Here is a 21088-nt window from a genome sequence, read left to right as displayed (position 1 = left end):
AGCTTGTTTACTGGTTAATCAAATCCCAATCTGCTCTGAAGGAACAATGTGGAAAAATGCAAACTATCTTACAGTGATTTCTTTAAGTGTCATCCCTTCCTGCAAGTGAGAGAGACCAGTGAAGACTCCTTCACTTCTGTGAACTACTTAAACTGAGACAAACATGAGGCATGGTGCAGGGCAGTACTGCAGTGAGGATGGTGAGGTTATTGTGAGAGGTGATTAGATAAATGGCAAACCAACAGGTTTCATTCAATGTGCCACCAGGCAGAAGAGCATTAGCTGTTCATAGCAATGTCCCCAGCTCTCAAATGCTGTGCAGATTCTCAGCAGGGATCTGGTGTTAGCAGTTCTGTTCTTAAAAATAAAAAAATCCTTATTGAATTGAGGAATTAAAAAATATTTCAGAGGCTCTGTTGCACACATGTATGTGTGAGCTATACATATACCCCCAGTTCTTGGGGCTGCAGCAGTACAGCTCTTCCCTGGTGTGTGCCCCAGCAGTGTGCCACAGGCAGGGCTGGGCTTTCCCTGGTTTCCAGCTTGCCTGTGACACTGCTGCCTCTCCTGGGGCCCTGCTGCCTGCCCTGAGCTGCTCCAGCGGGAATGGGCTGGCAGCCTGCAGCAGGGAGATAAGCACCAGCCTGGCTGTGCAAGCTCAGGGGTCACATCTGCTGCAGAGTGAGCAAAGAGTAAGCACACAGAGCTGAAAACCAGGGCTGAGGAGCTGAAAGCATTGGAGCCATGATCAGCCTCCCATTGTACTGCTCGGGCTTTGGCTGTGTTTCTGCAGGGCAGCAGACGTGCTACAGAGTACTAGAGAAATGTGTGCTTTAAACAATGTCTGTTCAGAAAAGCAAACAGACGGCTTAGTGTGAAAGCAGCCAAGAGCCTGCAATAAATTCTCAGATTAGACACTTCCAGACTATAAATCAACTGAATAGTTCTGGTTTGGCAACTTTGTTGCAGGAGCTTTTCCATTGCTTGCTAAAAAGAGAGAGACTGATAGCTCAAGGTTTCCTTTGGTTCAGGCTGTTGGAATACTTAAATGGCCTAACAGCATCCATGTGTGTATGATTGCTCAGGTGAATGGTATCAGAATGTTGGCTGCCAGGAGGCTGAAGGGAGTCCACGCTGTGTTTTCTGTTTGGGCTCCAGCCCTTCACACAGACCCAGCCAGGAGGAGGGGGCAGGCTGGGGAGAGCCAATACGCAGTGGCCATGCGAGAGGCCCTGCTTATTTGCTCTCAGCTGTTTCAGCTTTGTTCTAAAAGCCGGAGTCCTGCTCCCGGGTAGATGACAGGTGGGGTGTGTCTAGTCTTAGCTACTCATTTAGGCCCTCTCTCAAGTCAGGAGGAGAGGGTGCTTCAGGCTCACATCCTGGATCCCAGCATGCCACAGCTTGGACTTCACTGGTGCGTGGCCTCAGAGGCAATACACAGAGAGCTGTAGAGAACAGTAGTTCCTGTAGCAGATTTACCAGGACTGTGTTTAAGATGACAACCTTAGCTCTATCTAGCCCTCCTCTGAGGCAAGCTTTTCCCTGTGTGGCTGCTGTGCTCTCCACACCTGCATGGTCACCAGATGCCCTCTTCCCTCCCCTATGCGCAGGCCGGCGGTGCTGGACAAGAAAGGAGACCTGGCTACGCTCAACGAGGTGGGCTACCAGCTCCGCATCTGACACAGCCATCCCACGGACTCCAGAGGGCTTCCCGCTGCTGCCGCTGCACTTTACCTGCACTCCCTTGGAAGGAAAAAGGAATGGGACTATTTTTTAACTTATGTACTCTCAAAATAAAAGTTTGACTTAGAAAATAGGGGGTAATTTTTTTTGGTGGCAGTATTTATTTCAATTTATAGAAAAGGCATCAGTGAAGAGAACCTAAAATTAGATTTGCCAGGATATGAGATTTTTTCTTCTCTCCCATCATGTAGCAGGTGTCTCGGTGGTGTGAGTTTCTTCAAATAGAATTTCCCTGTACCAGTGTTAATTGAACTTGGCCTTGTACTGGGTGGTTGCATTAGAATAACTAACAAATCATATTCTTAATATTAAGATGTGCTGGGGTGCAGTGCAATTAAAAAAATCATATTCACTATAAATCTTTAATTCAGCAATAAAAGCAAGCAGTGAAGAAGTGGCATAAGTTTTTAAAGTATCAATATTACCTCACTAGACTTAATAGATATGCAAAACTGTTAGTATTCTTCTTTTCTAACCAATTTGTACTGTTTCCCAGCATTACTGGGAGTATTAAAAAGCACTGGATGTTTTACTGCCACCTGTATTATTATTTTCTGCATGTTGCCAAAAGATGTTAAGTAACAGTAATATGCAACTGTATTCTTAACACTGACATCTTGTTAGGCAAGATATGAGGTTTGAGGTTTTTTAAATTATGATAATTGATGAATAATGAATTTTTAAACTTTCATAATTTTTTATACTTTTGTCACAAGCTTTTAGTCTTTCTGAACTACACCGCTGAAGCACAAAACATAGAGATTGCTGTTTTGTAGAGACAAGTCAGCTTTTTTCTCATATATGTAGTACTTGGATTAATGGAAAAACTGTGGGAATTGCTAACCTGAGTCTTTGTGCTTTTCTCTCCACGTTTATGTGCAAATTTGAACCTTGTCTTTGAAAGGCTGAGCAGTCTCTGATGGTGATGCCTTGACACCTTGTATTAAATCAGGCATGGCAGCTGAAGTTAAACCTTCTGCTGTGCTGTGCAGGGAGTTTTCCTGCATGTGTTGTAGTAACAACTGCTTAGTCAGACTTGAATAAGGAAGTATGTCTGAAATAGATGGAAATCAAGCTTGTCTGCTTCCTCCTTGCTCAGTTGTTTTGTTGTAAGCCTTGGCTAAGGACCTGTGATGGACAGCAGTGTTCTCAAATGACACGGTTAAGACTTGCTGGGGTCCACCATTCAACTTAGTGAAGTTCTCTGGAAGCATTTGAGTGCTGCATTCCTGGAAATGTTTCATTAGGTGCCTAAATATAAACTGGATTATTGTACATGTCCAGCCTCTACCCTTTGTGCTGTGCTCATAGATGATGCTGCCATGGGCCTGGTGTACCTCCCCTCCTGGGCACTTACTTTTTTGGGGTCTTGATGAAGATGGATGCTGTTACAGACTCACAGTAATGCTTATTCAAATGGAATTATGTAAGCTCCTAGAACACTTCCATCAGCCAGAAAATGAATGAATACAGAAGGAAAGAACTGCTTGTTCACAGACCTCATTGCTCAAAAAACTGAATTTCACCTGCCTAGGACAGGAAGAAAAAGCCAAGACCCAGCAACCTTCTACAGCCAATGAAAGGCTCTCTACTAATTAAAAATTCAGAAGCTCTAGAAGGAAAACTTGAAAAGTGTGACACCTCTTTATCCAAGTTTACCATATCAGTAACAGGAAGGCCTTTCCCATCCCTCTTTAAACTTTCCCACTCCTCTGTTCACAGTAAGGATTTTTTTTTTTGTTAAGGAGTGAAGCTGAAGAGAGAATACTCTTTTGGTAGAAATTCTTGGGTAATTTGACATCAGCTGCAGAGTTTTGATTTAAAACTTCATGCTGCCCAGTGTCTTGTGACCTAAATAATTTTTTAAATAACTTTTCATGGATAAAATGCTGTGGAAAAACTTTTGATCAGCTGTATCCTGAATAGCATAATGTTATCTGATATGTTGCAACTTTTTTCTATGAAACCATGGTTTACTACAGCTCAAATAATGGTTGTATATAGTTTCTACCCTTGTCCAGCACACTTTATTTTCTTTTAACTGATACTGAAGCTTCTTAATGCTGTAGAGGTGTGTTGACAAATTGCTTTTGGTCCTTGTGTAAAGTTCTGCTGAAATATTCTCTTGAAACTTGCTTATGATGGCATTTGTCTTAAGTGTGGTTCAAGTGACAGCAAAGTGGTCAAATAGTATAGAAAAACATGCATGACTTTTTGGGCTTTTTTTCATCACTTGTATATGCACAGCATGAAACTTCAATAAAAGTATCATGGTAGTCTTTTTTTTTATGACATATGTGTTGGTTTTTTTGTTTGTTTTTGCTCTTAACAAGGGTTGCTACAACTGAACAATGTTTTTAGCGGTAATGTGGGCGTGCCCAGAAATTTGTAGCCTCTGTCTGGCATCTATGAGATTACTCAGATGCTTGAAACCATCAGCATTCAGGATCAAACAGGTTGTCATCCTCAGCACCAACCTCACTGTTAATAGGTAGAAGAAAGATCTTCAGTTACAACTACCTATGACTATGACAAAAGTAGTTCCCTCCAAATTTTCAGCAATGTAAGCTGAATGTTTTGGCAGGAGCTCATATTTTGTAATGGACTGAAGAGCTTCTTTAATTGCAGTTGTCTGCAGTCAGGGAAAGGCAACACAGATGAAAATTCCACAAGTGCTTCTGGGAGACAACTGTGTCTGAATAGTGCAGGTTTTCCAGCACTACACTGAAAGACAATTCTGTTACTTCAAAGTTGGTTCTACATACACATCCATGTGTAGTTTGACCAAGTTACAAGATTTATTTTCAGCCCCTCTACATTTCCTATTCAGGCAGTCTGGTGGTTTTTTAATTACTTTGTAAATTGTATTTTATACAGAATGTTTATGAGTGCATAGTGAGAGTAAATATAAAACCATGATAATTTAATAACCTCAGGATCTGTCATTTCAAGATGGAACCTGGCCTTTTTAATAATGAAATGGAAAAAAAAAAACGCCACCCTGTCACCAATTGTTCAATATGTATGAAACCTCAAGATGTCAAGGGCTAATTTTTTGTTCCTGTATAGATAAGTTAAGTTTCCTGTGATGTGGTGTGCTCACTAAGCTTAGCTTTATTTCAGATATTTAAAAGAATATTTCAGTGAATGCTACCTATATTTAAGCCCTTTGAATTTTAAGCAGCAAATTCTTAAAGCGTAAGTATTTGCCTATATGCCTTTCTTCCTCTGAAAGTTCAATCTTGCAGCCTCTGCACTGACAATACTGAGTAAATTCCTTTGCAGAAGTGTTAAGATGGAAGTGTCCACAAAGCACCTTTGTAGTAAAACATCATTTTCAACTCGTTATAAAATGCTGCAGGCGCACAAACACATTCCCCTTTGCTTGAAGAAACACACAGTTCTCAGAATAGTCCTTTTTACTGTGATTTACAATAAAAATAATTTACAACATATTCATGAAAAATAATGCCATTTGGAGTCTGGCACAGATGTTTTCCTTTATCAAAGAAGCAGCTAATGTAAAATCCTTTTTCTCCCTAAAAGACTTCATAAAGTAAATTAAACTGTTTTTTTTTAAAAGAATGTCCCTTTAGAAAATCTACTTTACGCAACACTAATAAATCAGCATGCAGGAAAACTTATTTAAACCGGACCAGCAGTGCTTGAATTAACCTTTTAAAAAATGATGATAATCATCCCATGAGAGAGAAGGTAAAGGGAACTTTACCTATACCACAAGTCCTTTGGATATCACCGTTCAATAAGCCTGAATTCTGCTACCAGTGGCAGGTGGTCAGAAGAGTTATTTTCATTGGGAAGACCATTAACAGTCCAAAGATCTTTCTCTGTTAGAAGTGCTAGCCTGCCAAGAAGCTTCAGACCTCCACAAAAAGAATCCTCTGCTCCTGTTAGAAAAAACAAACCAAAAGGAAATGTTCATCAGTGTCGGCTAAATATTACACATTCATACAGATGCAGAAGGAGGGAAACATGTATGGCAAAAGTAATCCAAAGTTGTTACTGTTCCATGCAAAATCACCAATAAAACAGTTCAGAAATTCTTTTATGACTCTCAAAATAGAGTTTCATCAGTAGAGCTCAAAGTATTCAGAAGGATAGTATTTTGTGGAGGCATAAATAGAAATAAAAAGGAAAATGCATTTATTTGTTCACTGTAACTCTTCTGAAAAAGCCTCATATAATTCAGTCCATTACTTTTGACAACAGCATTGCTAAACAGAGCTGCCACTTGCAAAGTTAAGTATCTTTTTAGAGTTACTGGTTCACATAACATTTTATTTCTGTATCCTCCAGCACACAGTTCCCCAGCAGGCAGGTCATACAGACAATTTGCTTGTAAGGATGAATGTATTCTAGTTTTCTATTCCCCTTAGAACTGTTCATAATGAGAAAGGGATCTCCATTATCTCCTGCTACCTCTTCCTATAACTACCTAAGAAACCCACTCCCAGCTCCTTCCCCAGATGAAACGCCACACTGCTCATGCAAGAGTGAACATGACTCAAGCCTTGCAATTACTACACAATTACATAGAATGACTGGGGTTGGAAGGGATCCTAGGGACCATCAAGTTCCAACCCTCTTGCCATGGCAAGGGACACTTTCCACTTGACCAGGTTGCTCAGAGCTCCATCCAGCCTGACCTTGGACACTTGCAGGGACAGGGCAGCGTTGGTCCCAATACTCATCCCTGAGGAATGCCATTTGTCTCCACCTGGACATTGAGGCATTGATGGCAACTGTCTGTTTCCAGCCAATTTATGGAGTGGTGCAGCCACTAAATCCATCTCTCCAGCTGTTGGGCAGGACCATGTCAAATGCCTTGCACAAGCCCAGGTAGTTGTTCTGTTGTTCTTCCCTTTTCCACAATTACTGTAACCCTGCCACTAAAGGCCACTACATTTGTCAGTCATGATTTGCCCATCATCAAAGAGCAATCAGCTTTTTCAGTTCAGGTGGAGAAATGCCACTGAAATCCTTCCATGATGTGTACAATTTAGATTTCCTGAGCTATGTATTCAAGTTAAATAACTACTCAGCAACCCTACCTATTGCTTTCAAAGTGCAGAGATGATACTGGGCAAGTTTAGTGCTTTCAGGACCAGCACAAACTGCAGCTATAACTTTTGACAGAAATCCTTTCTGTGTGAAAGTTCTCAGAAAATTCAGAACTTCCTGGCTGACCCTGGTAGTGGCTTCCCAAGAGATACTTTAAAGGACTTTCCAGCAACTGCTGAACTCCTCAGACAGTTCAACAGCTTCATCCTTTACCATCTGCCAGCTTTCCAGCCCTTCAACAACCCAGCAGCTGTTTGCTGCTCTAAAGAAAAGCTTTTTTACTGCAAAGATCTCTTAGCAGCTCTAGAGCACATGTCCACCAGGTCTTGAGACAAATTTATCATTTGGGACAGCACCTGCACATCTACAAGGGAGCAGTTTGTTGCCACAGAGAGCTTGGTCTGCATGCAGTGGTTAATGTCACTCAGAACACTCAGCAAAACTGTGCCCTGCAGGACTCAGGTAGATACTGAACCCTGGTTATAGGAAATCCTGAATACCAAACCAAATATTTGGCTAAACATGACAGAATAAAGCATGAATATTTTAAAATAAAACACTTTAAATGGAAAAAAACGAATCACTGAGCCTAGAGCACATTTAAAATTCACTTGTACAGACTTTGGCAATTTTAAATACAGAGGCCCATGTCATTAGAAAACTGAAAATCCAAACGACAGCTTAATTTCTAAGAGCTCATGAATAAAAACTATACTAGTTTAAAGTAGTTGGAAAATTCAAGTTTGGTTCCATTCTGTACTCTGATGTGCAAAAAAAAACAAGTTTGAAAAACAAGTGCAAAAAGAAAAAAGTGCTGTATCTCTGCTGGAGCAATGATGGTGCAAAAATGTGAATTAGGATTGAATTTTGTGCAGGGGCACACTCTGCAATCACACAGCACTCATATCACATGGCATTCAGAAGTCATTTAAATACTTCCCATATTGTGGTTTTTCAGTCAAAGCTTTTGTATTTGCCATTTTACATTAAGGAAGCATTTACTGTGCAGGTTATGACAAATGAGACTTTTGTGAATTGACTCAATGAATTTTAACAATCTAGTCTCAAGTTACAAGAGATGAAAGTGGTGTTTTCATTCCACCAATTAACAATGTTAATTTATAAAAATCAGTGGCATTGTACAGTGGGAGCAGGAATGGAATCCAGGTTTCTTTGCTCAAGTTCTGCAGAGACATTTATGTGCTAGCACTGTACAGATGTTTCTTGATGGCATGAAACACAGAACTCATGAGGGCATGGAAAGCAAACTGCTCAGAAGCACCCACGGAACAAGTCCCAGAGCAGTAAAGCATGGAGAAACACCGATACCCGTCACAGAGGTACCCACAGAGGTACCGCGACTTTCTTGCACCATCTGGTGACTTTTAGCTGCAACTGCAAACCGGAGAGTGACAGCTGGGCCTGTGCCAGTGACCGTGCTCAGAGTAAAGGCCAAGAGTCTGTCACCTGGCAGAAATTACTGCAAGACAAGCTGAGAAGTAAATTGCCAGGAAACGGTTCAGTTATCAGTTTTAATGCACATCACAAATTGCTGTTCATTGTGTTCATCAGATGATTGGGAATACTGCCTTGCTGTAGGTGTGGCCTGCATTACTGACAGCAGTACTTCTCAGGTGCTACTTCCACTGCTGCTTTCCTGTACCTCCAGCTTGTATCCATGCTGAGACAGGAACCTCAGATGAAAAGGGTGGCCCTGTGTGGCACTGCAAGTCCAGCTGTGGTGGGCTGACAAGGGCAGCCATGTTTCTCCGGTAACAGCTGACATTCAAAGCACTACCATGAACCTCTGAGGAACTTCACATGGATGAAATCATCACTTCTCTTACAATAGCAAACAAATATTCTTGTTTAGCATTTATGAAAATTAAAAGGTGGTTTCTTTACCTGGCTGGTCAGCAATACCATCATTTGCTGCAGAATAGAAAATATAATCCACGGTGACAGCACTTCGGGAATGACAAGTTGTCACTTCTGGTATCCCAGTTTCAGGGAAGTAATGAGAATAGACTGAAGACAATTTAAAATGGTGCCGCAATTTCGAAGACAACCTAGAGACATCAAAGAAAAGAATTTTATTTTCTTCTATTACCAAGAAGGAATAAGCAATCAAGAAATACCAAATAGTTTCTGGTTACAAACAAAATTAATTATCTGGATATGCAAACTAGTGTTTCTCCTGCAAACCATCCTGTAGCCTTTTGTGTGAGAGGCCTAAAACACTGAAGGCAAAATGCAGGCAGCATTTTCAAGTAAAATTGCTGATCAGAACTGGCTTAGCTGACACTTCACTCAATAGATAGCTTTCAACTCCATATACATTCTGTACGCATTCACATGTCCTCACTCAGCAATCTCTCCCTGACACGCAGGCAGAAATGTCCACGAAAGCAGCTCATATGAAAGCAACAAAACACAAACTCATCTGACCAGACCCTTCAGCATAAAGAGAAATTCAGATTTTTAGAGGTTTTTTCCTCCCCCAAGCTAGAGGTATCAAGCTTCCAAGTCAGGCTATGCTTATGTCTTCCACTCAGGCTCCCATTTTCTGTATCCCTATCATTTGTCTACTCCTCTTCAGTTCAGCCCAACTTGTCTCACCTGTCTTTTCAATCTTGAAAGCAAACTGCAAAACTGCACCTTTCAGCAAAAGAACTCCTGTCTCTCAGACATTTGCTTCCATCATCTCTACAAATCATCCAACCCTCAGCTGTACCTGCTGTACCTGCCTCATCCTGCATTTTAAATCTAGGCTGCAATGTGTTCTGGTTGAAACCCAAGCAATAAAAAAAAAAAAAAAATCAGCATGTTACCATACCTGATTCAGAGCAGAGACAAACATGCCAGTTGGTACAACACAGACAAGTAGTAATTTCTGCTTTTGTTACATGACATCCCTTTTAAGATGAGGGGGAAAAGTGTTGCATTCAGCATGCTATGGATTTAAACCTTAGAATAGGGTCTCCTGTTTGTTATCTACTTCTCTCAGAAATGACATCTTTTTCATCACCAAAAATCACCAAGGGTTCTAATATGAATATCTGCAGTGATACCAAGATCTCATTTCTGATAAGAAATAGCTGATTTGGAGCCTACCATCCCATACATACATTTAGGGCAATTTCCTTCTTCTATGCCTTTATATGCCTTTACCAGTTTGGTAAATGCAAATATATTCTTGCTTTCAAAAAGCAGTTTCATTTTCCTCCTCTGCATTCTAGCCATGGCTTCGTCCTTCTGAATGAAAGTTATATTACCAAATCCATAATACTCCACATTTCTCAGACTCAAAGAACTTACATACTCACACAGAACTCATGACAAGGAAGATTTTATGACCTTTTCAGTTCCTTTCCCTCCTTCCTCCCAGTTTCACACTGTATTATAGGATTTTATACATCCATAAACCAATCTATCAAAAACAATAAAAAGAGAGTGAAGTGCCAATACTTCAGCAGCTGGACAACACTGGCTTATATTTTCCTCTCCCTGGTTTAAAAACATGGCTTCTGCAACCGGACTGAAGTTCACATGTGTCTTGCAATGTCCCTACAGAGGATGATGTTCTGTTTATGTCAAGAAGTGATAAAAAATGCAGAAGTATTCTTTTAATAAGCAATCAGAAAGTACCCTCTAAACAGCACTGACACCTCAGCCCTGCATTCTGAAAAAATATCTGCAAGTTCCTGAAGAACACACATTCCATCATTGCCAGTTGTAGTATTTTGCTGTCTCATCAGCCTTTTCATGTTTAAATGAACAATGATGGTTTTGCCAAAAGGGGAGATGAGGCTGGGTGATCATCAGGTGTCCACAGCTGGAATCAGATATAAATTTGGTCTAAAATCAAAACCAACCCCCAATAAACAGCCAGAGGCTTCCATATTTTTCCCCCAATACATACTTTTCAGATGCTACTACAATCTCCTGAGTGTTGTCTGGTTTTGCTGCTTCCAATTTCTCTCCTGCAAAATAAAAATAAATTCAATTTATATTTAAAATAGGGTATAAGTGAGACCAATGCTGAAGAGCTACAGAAAAGCTACATAAAAAAAAAAGTATCTTTAAGTAAACTTATTTTTTTGCAGCAGGCAAGATACAATTCACCAAGCTGGATTAAATTCTTCTGTTCCATTAGTAACATCCCCTCTAAAGACTTTAAAATTGTTTTTTCTGTCAAAGGAAAAAATAGTGGATGAAAGATGTAGCCATACTCAGCCAGGAATCACTTGTTTTTCCCAACTGTCCCATGAAGTGCCAACACTGTAATTCATAAACACTGAGGCAGAATGCAGGTCCACACTATGTCCATGTGCTGCATTCCTTCACCTCTCTCTCCCAGTCACAGCACAGCTGACTTTCAGGATGCAAACACAGGAGTTTAAATATTACACATCAATTTCCGAAGGGAAATTTCTAACTATTATCTTATACAGATTCAAACTTGCAAAATTTATGTGAATAAACTTTACACTCTAATGAGTTCAATAAGGAAGTTTTGCAGGCTCAAGACTCACTGTTTTTCCCCCCACTAAAACAGAATGTCTGGTTTTCAGTACTAGCTGAATGCCACTTTCAAAGGCTCACAAAAATTCATTAATTCAAAAACTGACCTGTATTTTCTTCCTTTTGTTGCTGTTTTATTTCATATACACAGTTTTGTGAAATACCTAATTTTTTTGGCCAAATTGGAATAGATAAGATTCTTTGTCCCCGTGGAAACTGTTCTTGTCCAGAGACCTGACAAAGACAACAAGCTTTTTTCAGACAGAAATCTGATTTTAAAAACCAAAAAAACCCACCAAACAAACCTGAAATAAGTGAACATTTTTGTGAAGTTTAAAGAAAAAGGCCCATCTCCTTGGAATAACTCTTTTATAATGAGTCAAATCCTTGTAAAACACCCTTTATGTACATCTACTCTGTTTATCCATAGCAAGTTCTTTGCAGGTGCTCAATTTTTCCAGATGGTTCCTGTGACACTGAGACACTTCCAAAGACACATTTAGCAATGTGACAGCACTGGTTCAGCATACAGAGCTACCCAGCACACACTTCAGCTGCAGGATGCTGATCCTTCTGGGAGCAAGTCAACTCAAATGGGGCTTGAATCAAGTCCCCACTAACAAAGAACACCCAGCAGGGCTATTTTTTTGGTCATGTTTCCTCATTTTATGTAGTTCAGTCATTCCTATTACATAGCATGTGACACATCCAACAGCTGCATGCAAGAGCTCACAACAAGACATCTTTTAACATTAAAGAGTTGAGATTCAGCATCTAATTGCAGCTTTGCTTTTACAATTACTGTAGCCACCAAGTTTATCTACAGTAAGTCATCTTCCCACAGAGCACACAGTAGGTTTTTGATTAAGTGGTTATTTTATCCTACTTAAAGACTGGGAGACTTAAACACAGTGATAAAATAATCCAAACACAGGGAATACAATCATTTTGTGGATTAACTAAATTTCAGGAATGATTGTTGGTGAGTTTTTCCTTTCAGAATGCTGGGAGAGGACACAATATCCCCTAAGGCACAGCTAATATAGCCAAGCTTATTTAAATTCAGTAACTTTTGCTTTGCAGGCTGTTGACAGGGCACCAAGAGAGGCACTTCAATGGAAACAATCACACCATCACTCAAATACTTCTCTCTAATTAGCATTAACCATTTTTTTGGTGAGAAGTGAGAAGCACAGCCTACCTTCCCTATAGCAAGTCCTTCATAATTTAACTTTCCTTCCTTTATGAATCTGTACAATGGAGAGCCAGGAACAGAATTGAAGTCCCCACAGATGATAATTGGGCAGAAAGAACCATCCTTCTGAGAGGCCACACTGGCAATCTCTGCCAGGAGCATTGCAAGCTGGGTCAGTTTGATGTCCCCTCTCCTTGGGTTGTACAGCAGGTGTGTATTGGCAATACAGATGGCAGCATTGGCTTTACAGTGAAATCTGGGCTGCAGCAGCAACACCAGTCCAACGTTGTCCCTGTCCAAGAGTGGGATATCACGGCGAAAAAATTCCACTGGGTTTGAAGAAATCAGGCTAAATTTGGAAGTTTTGAAGCAAATGGCACAGCCATCAGGTTTTCTGCCTGTTCTCATTTTATACTCACAGTGATACCCTGCAAGAAAAGCAATTAAGAACATAAAATACTCTAGTATAAACAGAGATTTTAAAACAAACAAACAAAATCAGAAAGATCTCATGCTGATTTACTCACATCACAGTCAACCCCCAGTCTCAAGTACCAAAGTCTGTGTGAATTTCACATAAACATGTGTTCACTTTTCTTTCTGCCCTAATCTGAGCTGAGGCAAGGCAGGACAGGAAACGTGGCCCAATACCTTATGCAATGTGTAAACATCTACATACTCTAAGATACCAGTCATGTTCTTATCTCCTCATGTGGAAAAAGACCCAAACGAAAACAACAAAGAACCCCCCCCAAGGCACATAAAAGAGGCCTTGTGCATTGAAGTTTTTTCTGGATGCTACAAGAATGGCTTAGGGGTAATACCAGTGAAGCATTACCAATCAAAAGCCTTAATCATGCTAAGTCATTAGTCAATGTCTAAAATTATTCATGGAACAAAGGTCTCAAACGTATTTACATAATTATGCAATTATTCAGTGAGCAGCAAGTGGCAAGCTTTCACCAAGGAAACAGAGACACTTATCAAATGACAGCACTGGAGTTCAAACAAGTCTATCTAGAAATAGTGATTTGCCAATTTCTTCATTTTATGTAGAGGTGATTTAAACAAGATTTAAACAAGACCTTATCTATGTAAGGAAAAAAAAAAAAAAAAGATCTTAAAATAGTATATAGTTTTTGCCATTTTTAAATGTTCTCTGCCCTGCCCAGACCATATGAATTCATGAAGTACAGCCTTAGTGAAGTAGGGTGAGTTGATCAGAGCTCATACCAGTGCTGGAACAGGGGATTCCCATTCCCCTCTCCACTTGTTGTGGCACATACTGCTAACTCAGTAATCCAACAGAAAACTAACCCAGAAAAATAAAATTAGTGTGGATAGTATTCTGCTGGACTGGTGGATTTCACTAGTGAGTGCCAGAACTAGCCCAGGACAAGGGACAGGACACACATGTGGGAGCTAGGGATGGGGAAAAGAAGAGCTAAAGCAAGCTCTAGATCCTCCTGTACAGTAGCTACAAGGTCACTTGCCCCCACAAGCCTGGCTTCACAGTGCTGTTTCACGGTTCAAGTGGATTTCAATCAGTACTGCCACTATTCTCTTCTTTGCAAACACTCAATTCTGGGAGCTAGACTACTTCAATTAACCAAAAAAGAAAAAAGTATCAGTCCAGTGCTGCTCCTTTACCATGTCCTCCTGGCATCACACAAAACCCAGTGCCAGGATGGAAGTGGGGCCCTGGAACTGGAAGGTGGTGCAGGGCACAAAAGATTTAGATCAGTTTAAACCACCATGGAATCAACTCTTAGCAACACATTCCTTCCATAAAATCAGAGGAGGGATAGTGACAAGACAGTCTATTCTGAATGACAGCACTTGTATAAAAACCTAATGAACATATACTGACCATGGATAACACTTAGTGCTGATATTTGGAAGGCTTCAAGACAGAAAAAACATGCCCTTAAAGAGCTACCCAACAGGAATACTGGTAAAAAAGATTAAGGTAATTTCAAGAGAGCACTTGATGAATTTATGAAAGAGGATACACAATATTGTTGCATGTGATAGCGAAAGAGTTGATTCTACAATGAGAGTTTTTTTTTGAGGAAACTAGTGCTGAGTTCCCAAAGTAGAGAAGACAATGTATTGGTCCTAAGAGTTTCATCATACCCAGGGATTCCAAACTTGACTTGATCTCTGTTCTATAGTGGTCTTCTTGGACTTCCTGTAAGCAGAGCACCTAAGGCAAAGGTTTACAATTAAAACATATTAGTAAGTTAAAACATTAATTAATTAAAACATATTAGTAAGTACATCAAAATGTTACTACAGCATATCTCTGTCGGCCAGTCTGTATGGGTATTAAAAAAAGCAAACTCAGAAGCTTTTTGATTCCTTAATCCCACAAAAGAATTCACTCTTCTATAGAAAATGCTCCCTAAGATTATGAAGAAGGCCCCAATTCCTCCTTTTTCAGACAGACATTTTCAGAGGTGAGATTCAATTTAATCAAAATAGTAACTTGCTCCTACATTCTCAGCAGCTCAGAAGAAGGCTCTGGGAGAAGGGATGAAGAGGCAAAGAGCATACTACAGGGTGGAAAACAGGCTTCCATACGCTAAGAACCCGAACCAAAGATCAAACTCAAAATATTCATTTGAGAGAGTTCACAGAATCACAGAGTAATTTGAGTTGGAATGAACCCACAAGGATCACTGAGTCCAACTCTAGCTGTGAGCATCTCTAAGCCTTCCCCCAGCACACTGCAGTAACACAGATCTACAACCACCACTGGGATAAAGGTCTGAGCTCCTAAAGGGGAACAAGTTACCCCTGCTTGCTGAACTGCAGCAATACATTCCACTTGCCCAGCTGACATTAGCTCATGCAAGGTCTCAAGGGAGACACAAATCTCAAGCAACATTCTGTAATCTCTGGTTCACTAAAAGTTACAGTTCCAACCAATGAAATAGTTAAAATATCTATGTCCTTTAGAATGAAGTTTCTCTGTGGAAAGGACACCTGCATCTACCAGGGTCTGAGAGCAGCTGTTCTCAGAAAGAGGTATCTCATTGTAAAGATACATGCATACAGGATGTATAGATTTATTAAGAAGAAAGGAAGAGCTTGAAGGGGACTTCAATTTCCAGATTCCTGGCTATGTACTAACATAACTGCATTTTTCAAATGGTACAAGGCCTTTTTTTCTGTGGCTTCCCTAATACAACTACTTTTTTTCAGTACTGTTTTCTGACACAAACAGGATAGATTCTATCACTGAACTTTTGTTGGTCTGAACAACGACTGAAGCAAAATTTTACTGACTTGACTTCCTGGTTAAGACTTACAATAAGCTCTATAACCAAACGAAACCACAGAGGTGTTTTTTCAGACCCCAGTATAGAGTAGCAGGAATTGCTACTTCAGTTTATCAGTTGTTAAGAAACATCCACATACTCATTTTCTACTCACATCTGCATCCAGCTCTTTGATTTCTTGTAGGATGTTGGGAAATCTGTATGTCCAGAATAGCAATCGCTGCCTGCAGTGTTTGTACAGGTGAGAGTTGTCTTCCAACAAATTCTGTGAGAGAATATTGTAGGACATGACTGTAAAATCAAATGTTGCCTCACTTCCTGTACTGCTTTGGTCAGATCCTTTATTTTTAGCAATTTTCATTGTTTTACTCTGCTGACAGAAGTATTCCCAGTGTCTTTTGATGGTTCCTGTTAAAAGCACGTGAAACAGAAAAAAATTATGTTATAGATCATATGACTTCTTACTGCTCTTGGAAATCATTCTACTGAGAACTATTTGTCTTTCAAATCTCTTAAATAATTCTAAGAGTTTATTCAATTAGCAGTGATTCAGACCCTCTGTTTAAGATCAATTTTATATAAGCATCAGTTAAAAAAAAAACAAAAAACCAAACAAACAAACAAAAAAAAACAAAAACAAAAAAAACACCCCAACCTCAAGACAAACAGCACAAAACCACTATATGCCCTGGATTTCAACAGCTTTGATATTGGGGAGCTGGCATGTTTTAAGGAGAATGTTGCAATCAGACTACAGCCCTGGCTCCTGTAGAAGGGCTGCCAAACTGGTGAGCCAAATCCAGTCTGTTGGGAGTCTTACACTGCCTTGTGCCACTGCCTCCTCAGCAGAGATGGTGTATGCCAGTCTGGGATGCACTCCTTAGGGCAGCATATGGGCACCTTGTTGATCTCTCTATCCATGACTAACAAAGGGTTAGGAATATATCAATCACCTCTACTGCATGTACAGTCTGTAAAACTCAGCCATAAGCTGCAACAGGGTCTACTACAGGAGTCTCAAAACAAATAATAAACCAAATTGTCCTCACTGAGTTGAGAAATCAAGAAGTTATTAAGTCTCAGAATTACCAAGAACTTCTGAAAAAGCTTCCTTCACCTTTCTGCCATTTTTAATTTTATACTTACTATTAGTAAATAGTACTATCATTAGCACTACTATTAGTACTATAAATGCTCCCTAAGATTATGAAGAAGGCCCCAATTCCTCCTTTTTCAGACAGACATTTTCAGTAAGTAGACATTGCCTACTTATTATTAGTAAATAGGCAAATTTATAATAACATATTACCCATCATTAAGCATTCAATTACTTTTTAAGAAATGTATTTCTCCACTTAAAAACTCAGAGATGCTTTTCACTCTTTATATCTGACCTCATCTGAGAGCAAGCTGAGGTCCAGTTATCTGTGCTAACAACCAGTGGCAGACTGCAGCTATAGCTGTCACCACCGGTCTTATTTGAGTAGGAATTTTCATTGCTGTGCTTAGATTATTCAGGACTTTACAGTGTTGGCAATGAATACAGCAAGGCTTTAAGTTCTGTTTCTGCGGCAGGAGAGAAGCCACAGTGCTCCTCAGCAAATATCTTTAATTAGCACGAAGTAAAGTCCCCTCCGGCTCCTGTAGATGAATATGAGGTTTCTAAGCCTTATGGGTATTTGTGTCCAAATATCCCTTTGAGATGCTGATAACATCTATTGCCCCTTTTAGTCATAATACAATTTCCAGTTTGTTTTGCTAAGGAAGAGATTTATGCAAGAGGGCAACAATTTTGACTGTGTCCCTCTATTTGTCTCACACTAGACAAAACTGTAAATATACACAAGATTCAGTAAAATATCTGGATGCTATGTACAAGATTGTATCTGTAACAAGCTAACACAAACACTTTGAAGTTTCATGGAAGTTTGTTACTAAGCCCAGTAGACAACTCTGCACTTCTTCCTGTACTTATCTGGAAAAGCACATGTGCTGCTTGCTCTGTCAGACGAGATCTGACACAAAACTTGCTAACATGCCAGTGGCAGAATACAGGTGTGAGAACAAAATCACACAATCACACTGCAAGTATGCACCATTAAAACTCAGTGCATTCATTTTCAGTTTTCTAGGTCACAGATAACTCAAATGGTCTGGAAAGAAACCAGTTCAGGTCCAGTAGAGTTTATGAGTTCAGGTAGAGCACAAGGAATGAAGCTATACAACTGCCAGTCCAGCTCAGCCCTAAAGCAAGTCAGCCAAATCTTTTAGCTTTTCAGAACTTCCAAGTTAACAGACATGACCTGGTGACAGAGACATGAGAGTGTTGTGTGAACCAAGCTCAGGACTCCCCAGGTTGGGCAATCCCTCACACAACTGACTGTGTTCCACTGCCAAGTGCAGCGAACCTAGTTCTGGTAGACTGTTTGACAGCACAAAATACAAGTTTACAGACTAAACAGCATTACAAAACTGGATCACTTTAAAGACATGTTTTCCTGAGAGGGGTGCCAAGAAAAACAGTAACTCAAAAGGAGCAGGCACTACTGCTCATATCTCTAACTCATTTGGTGTATTTAGCATTACAAATAAGCACGGCAAATGAGCAAAGAGCATCTTTTACCTTTCTTGCTGCCATGTTTTTCTTCATTCTGTGCTACAGAAAGACAAGATACTTCCTTCTGATTAGACAAGTCTGTTTGTTGTTCAGGAGTTGACGTATCATCCTGGGCACTGAGTCTTCTCTTCTTTGTCAATGGTTCTTCTCCCTCAGATTTCATACTGGGGTTGGGTAGATGAAAGCAACAACTTTGTGTGTAGTTATCAAGATGCCAATTAGAGTTCTGAAATTGTCTCCAAGGTCCAAAAAATGGAGGGACTCTCCAGTTTGCTGAAAAATCAGCTGAAATGGGGAGTGGAAATGAGGCCCAGGGAGGATAATGTCCGGCCCATCTCATACAGCTGGAAACTGGGCTGTTCAAGGCGAGTATCTGGGAGCCATTCCAGTGGGTGAACCAGTCTCTGCCCAGCCTCTGCACATGGCGGGGCAGCATGGAGTGTCTACCAAAAGAGCACAAGTTTCTTTACTAGCACACAACTACATCTGCCTGTAGAAAGCTGTGGAGGCAAAGTCATCCTGGTCAAGACTTACAGAAGATACTCTCTCTCTACAAGTTAATGCATACAAGATATTCAAACACTTATATACAAGGCATTTAAACATTTATCTAAATGATATGCAAAATGGGACTTTACAAAGTGATCTTGCATCCTTTCCCCCCCTCAGATTTACAAGTGCCATTTAGTGTCCAAACCCTGTCTGTCTCAGTAACGATTTAAAATTTATTTTCTGCTTTGTTGAATTCAAGTGTCAGATCTTTCAAGTGCTCAGAGGAATTACCTTTACAAAAGGTCATTTTTGCATGCAGCATTAACTTTATCATTAGGCTACTTGTAAGGAATGAGAACCACTTTCCTGCAAGCTGTCAGAACTTTGTTTGGAAAGCCATTGATTTGGCATTGATCCCAGTGCCAACACAACAGGGAAATAAAGGTACTAAGTCTCAAGGCATCACTAGCACCAGCTTAAGACTAAATCTGTATTCTTACTTCTTTTCCAGGAGAGCAAACCACAGCTCAGCAACTAAAGCCATGAAAAAAGGTGGATTTTTTTTCTTTAGAAGAAAGAAATCTGTCTCTCAACAAAATCACAGGAAGGAAGGCTGAGTGACAATAGTATCTCAGCTTCCTCATTGTTTAAATAAGGTATATTTTGAGCTTATAAGCAAAAGATATCAAAGCTTGGTATGCTTGCAGTTGCGCTGAAGTGAGAACCTCCCAGCTGCCACTCAGCCGAGCAAATAAGCCGAAATACAGAATCACTGAATCACAGAACATGCTGAGTGGGAAGGGACCCACAAGGATCACTGAGTCTAACTCCTGGTCCTGCACAGGACACCCTGAGAGCATTGTGCAAAGGCTCCCTGAACTGTCAGGCTGCTTGGTGCTGTTCCCTGGGGAAGCTGTCCCAGCGCCCAGCCGCACTCTGGGTGAGGAACGTTTTTCTTAATATCCAGCCTAAACCTGCCCTGACACAGTTTCAGGGCATTCCCTCGGGTCCTGTCATTGGGCTCCACAGAGAAGAGATCAATGTCTGCCCTTCTTCTTCCCTTCATAAGGAAGTTGTTGACTGCCATGAGGTCTCCCTCAGTCTCCTCCAGGCTGAAAATGACCTCGGCCGCTCCTCAAACATATTCCCTTCACCATCTTCATTGCCCTCCTTTGGACACCCTCTAATCGCTAATACAGCTTTCAGCAAAACCCGCTCGCTTGTCCTGAAATAACCCTTTGCCGCCACAGCGCACCAGATGTAGTGCGGCAGACACAAAAACAAAACACCCCCCCGGACACCACAGCATTACAACGGAACAAAAAGAGGCATCACTCCTTTACAAAAAAAAACCCGGAACCACATGCTTTACAGAAAAGCACTGAGAAACTGCTCCCTCCTAAACCCCCGGTCCCACAAGCCCCCATCCCCGGCAGCAGAACGCCCCATGCCGCGCTGTCCTCTGTTTACCGCGGCCCTGCTCGGCCTAATGGCGGGCATTTACCACCAGCACCACCAGCGCCCCCAGCCCCGGTTACCTCCCGGCGGGCCCGGGCCCCGCCACCGGCCCCGCGCAGCCCCGGCGCCCCCCGAAGGGGTCAGCCCAGGGCAGCGCCAGCTCCGGCCGCCGCGCTCTGGCCGCCCCGCCGCCGCCTCATCCTCCGCACGGGCTACAGCCGCGCCGCGCCCTCCCGCTCGCTCCTGGGACTTGTAGTCCAGGGCCGGGCCCGCGGCCATGTTTAGTCCGGGCAGCCGAGGCCAGGCCGCCATCGCGGCCCCGGGCGGGTGATGCCCCCAGCCCGCGCTCCCCGCCGGGGCAGCGCCCGCTCCGGAGCGCAGCAAAACCCGCATGTAGGCAGCCCGATTGGGGCTTTTGAAGCGTTTAAATGGAGGTAACACTGTGTTCGTGCAGGAGTTTATTCACCCAGAGGGTGGTCGCGCACTGGAAAAGGCTTCCCAGGAAAGTGGTCACAGCACCAAGTCTGGCAGAGTTCAAGAGGCATTTGGACAACGCTCTCAGGCACATGGTGTGACCATCGAGGATGTCCTGTGCAAGGCCAGGGGTTGGACTTTGATGATGCTTGTGGATCCCTTCGAACTCAGCGTATTTTGTGATAGTTTCCACAAGTGGTCTTCTCCCTGGGATCACTG

General features: G+C 41.4%; 3 protein-coding genes across 4 annotated transcripts in view; 2 read left to right on the top strand and 1 right to left on the bottom strand.

Moving 5' to 3' along the window:
* VASH2 (vasohibin 2) overlaps window positions 1-4035 on the top strand; it is a 34517-nt gene extending 30482 nt beyond the window's left edge. Inside the window, exon 7 of the mRNA XM_053972451.1 lies at window positions 1611-4035. Coding sequence (XP_053828426.1) covers window positions 1611-1680 — 70 coding nt within the window. The 3' untranslated portion in view covers window positions 1681-4035. The remainder of the gene's footprint in view (window positions 1-1610) is intronic.
* Window positions 1-7922, top strand: part of FLVCR1 (FLVCR heme transporter 1) — a 63467-nt gene extending 55545 nt beyond the window's left edge. The window contains exon 11 of the transcript XR_008436113.1: window positions 7911-7922. The gene's annotated coding sequence lies outside the window, so the exon portion shown is untranslated. The remainder of the gene's footprint in view (window positions 1-7910) is intronic.
* On the bottom strand, window positions 5090-20580 carry ANGEL2 (angel homolog 2). 2 transcript variants are annotated; one of them, XM_053972449.1, is made up of 9 exons: window positions 20476-20580; window positions 18452-18888; window positions 15983-16236; window positions 14681-14750; window positions 12551-12972; window positions 11457-11583; window positions 10748-10808; window positions 8731-8894; window positions 5090-5651 (listed from the first exon to the last, which is right to left on the bottom strand). In XM_053972449.1, the coding sequence occupies exons 2-9, from the start codon at window positions 18879-18881 to the stop codon at window positions 5497-5499; spliced, it is 1683 nt and encodes a 560-aa protein (XP_053828424.1). In that variant the 5' UTR covers window positions 18882-18888; window positions 20476-20580; the 3' UTR covers window positions 5090-5496. The 2 variants fall into 2 exon arrangements, with proteins under 2 accessions (XP_053828424.1, XP_053828422.1); XM_053972447.1 differs by lacking the exon at window positions 20476-20580 and adding an exon at window positions 19438-19514 and having other exon boundaries at window positions 5091-5651.
* Window positions 20581-21088: the final 508 nt, after the last annotated feature.

This window comes from Vidua macroura, chromosome 3, assembly GCF_024509145.1.
Source record: "Vidua macroura isolate BioBank_ID:100142 chromosome 3, ASM2450914v1, whole genome shotgun sequence".
Taxonomy (NCBI): Eukaryota; Metazoa; Chordata; class Aves; order Passeriformes; family Viduidae; genus Vidua; species Vidua macroura.
This window is presented reverse-complemented; position numbering and strand designations above follow the sequence as displayed.

Excerpts from the sequence above, each read along its gene's own strand:
- ANGEL2 (XM_053972447.1), bottom strand. The coding sequence starts at position 19,481 with ATGGCTTTAGTTGCTGAGCTGTGGTTTGCTCTCCTGGAAAAGAA. Across the intron at positions 14,751-15,982 it reads TCAAAGAGCTGGATGCAGAT|GTGCTCTGCTTACAGGAAGT; the intron begins GTGAGTAGAAAA and ends CCTTTGCCTTAG. Across the intron at positions 12,973-14,680 it reads GTCAAGTTTGGAATCCCTGG|GGTATCACTGTGAGTATAAA; the intron begins GTATGATGAAAC and ends CTTTTCTTGCAG.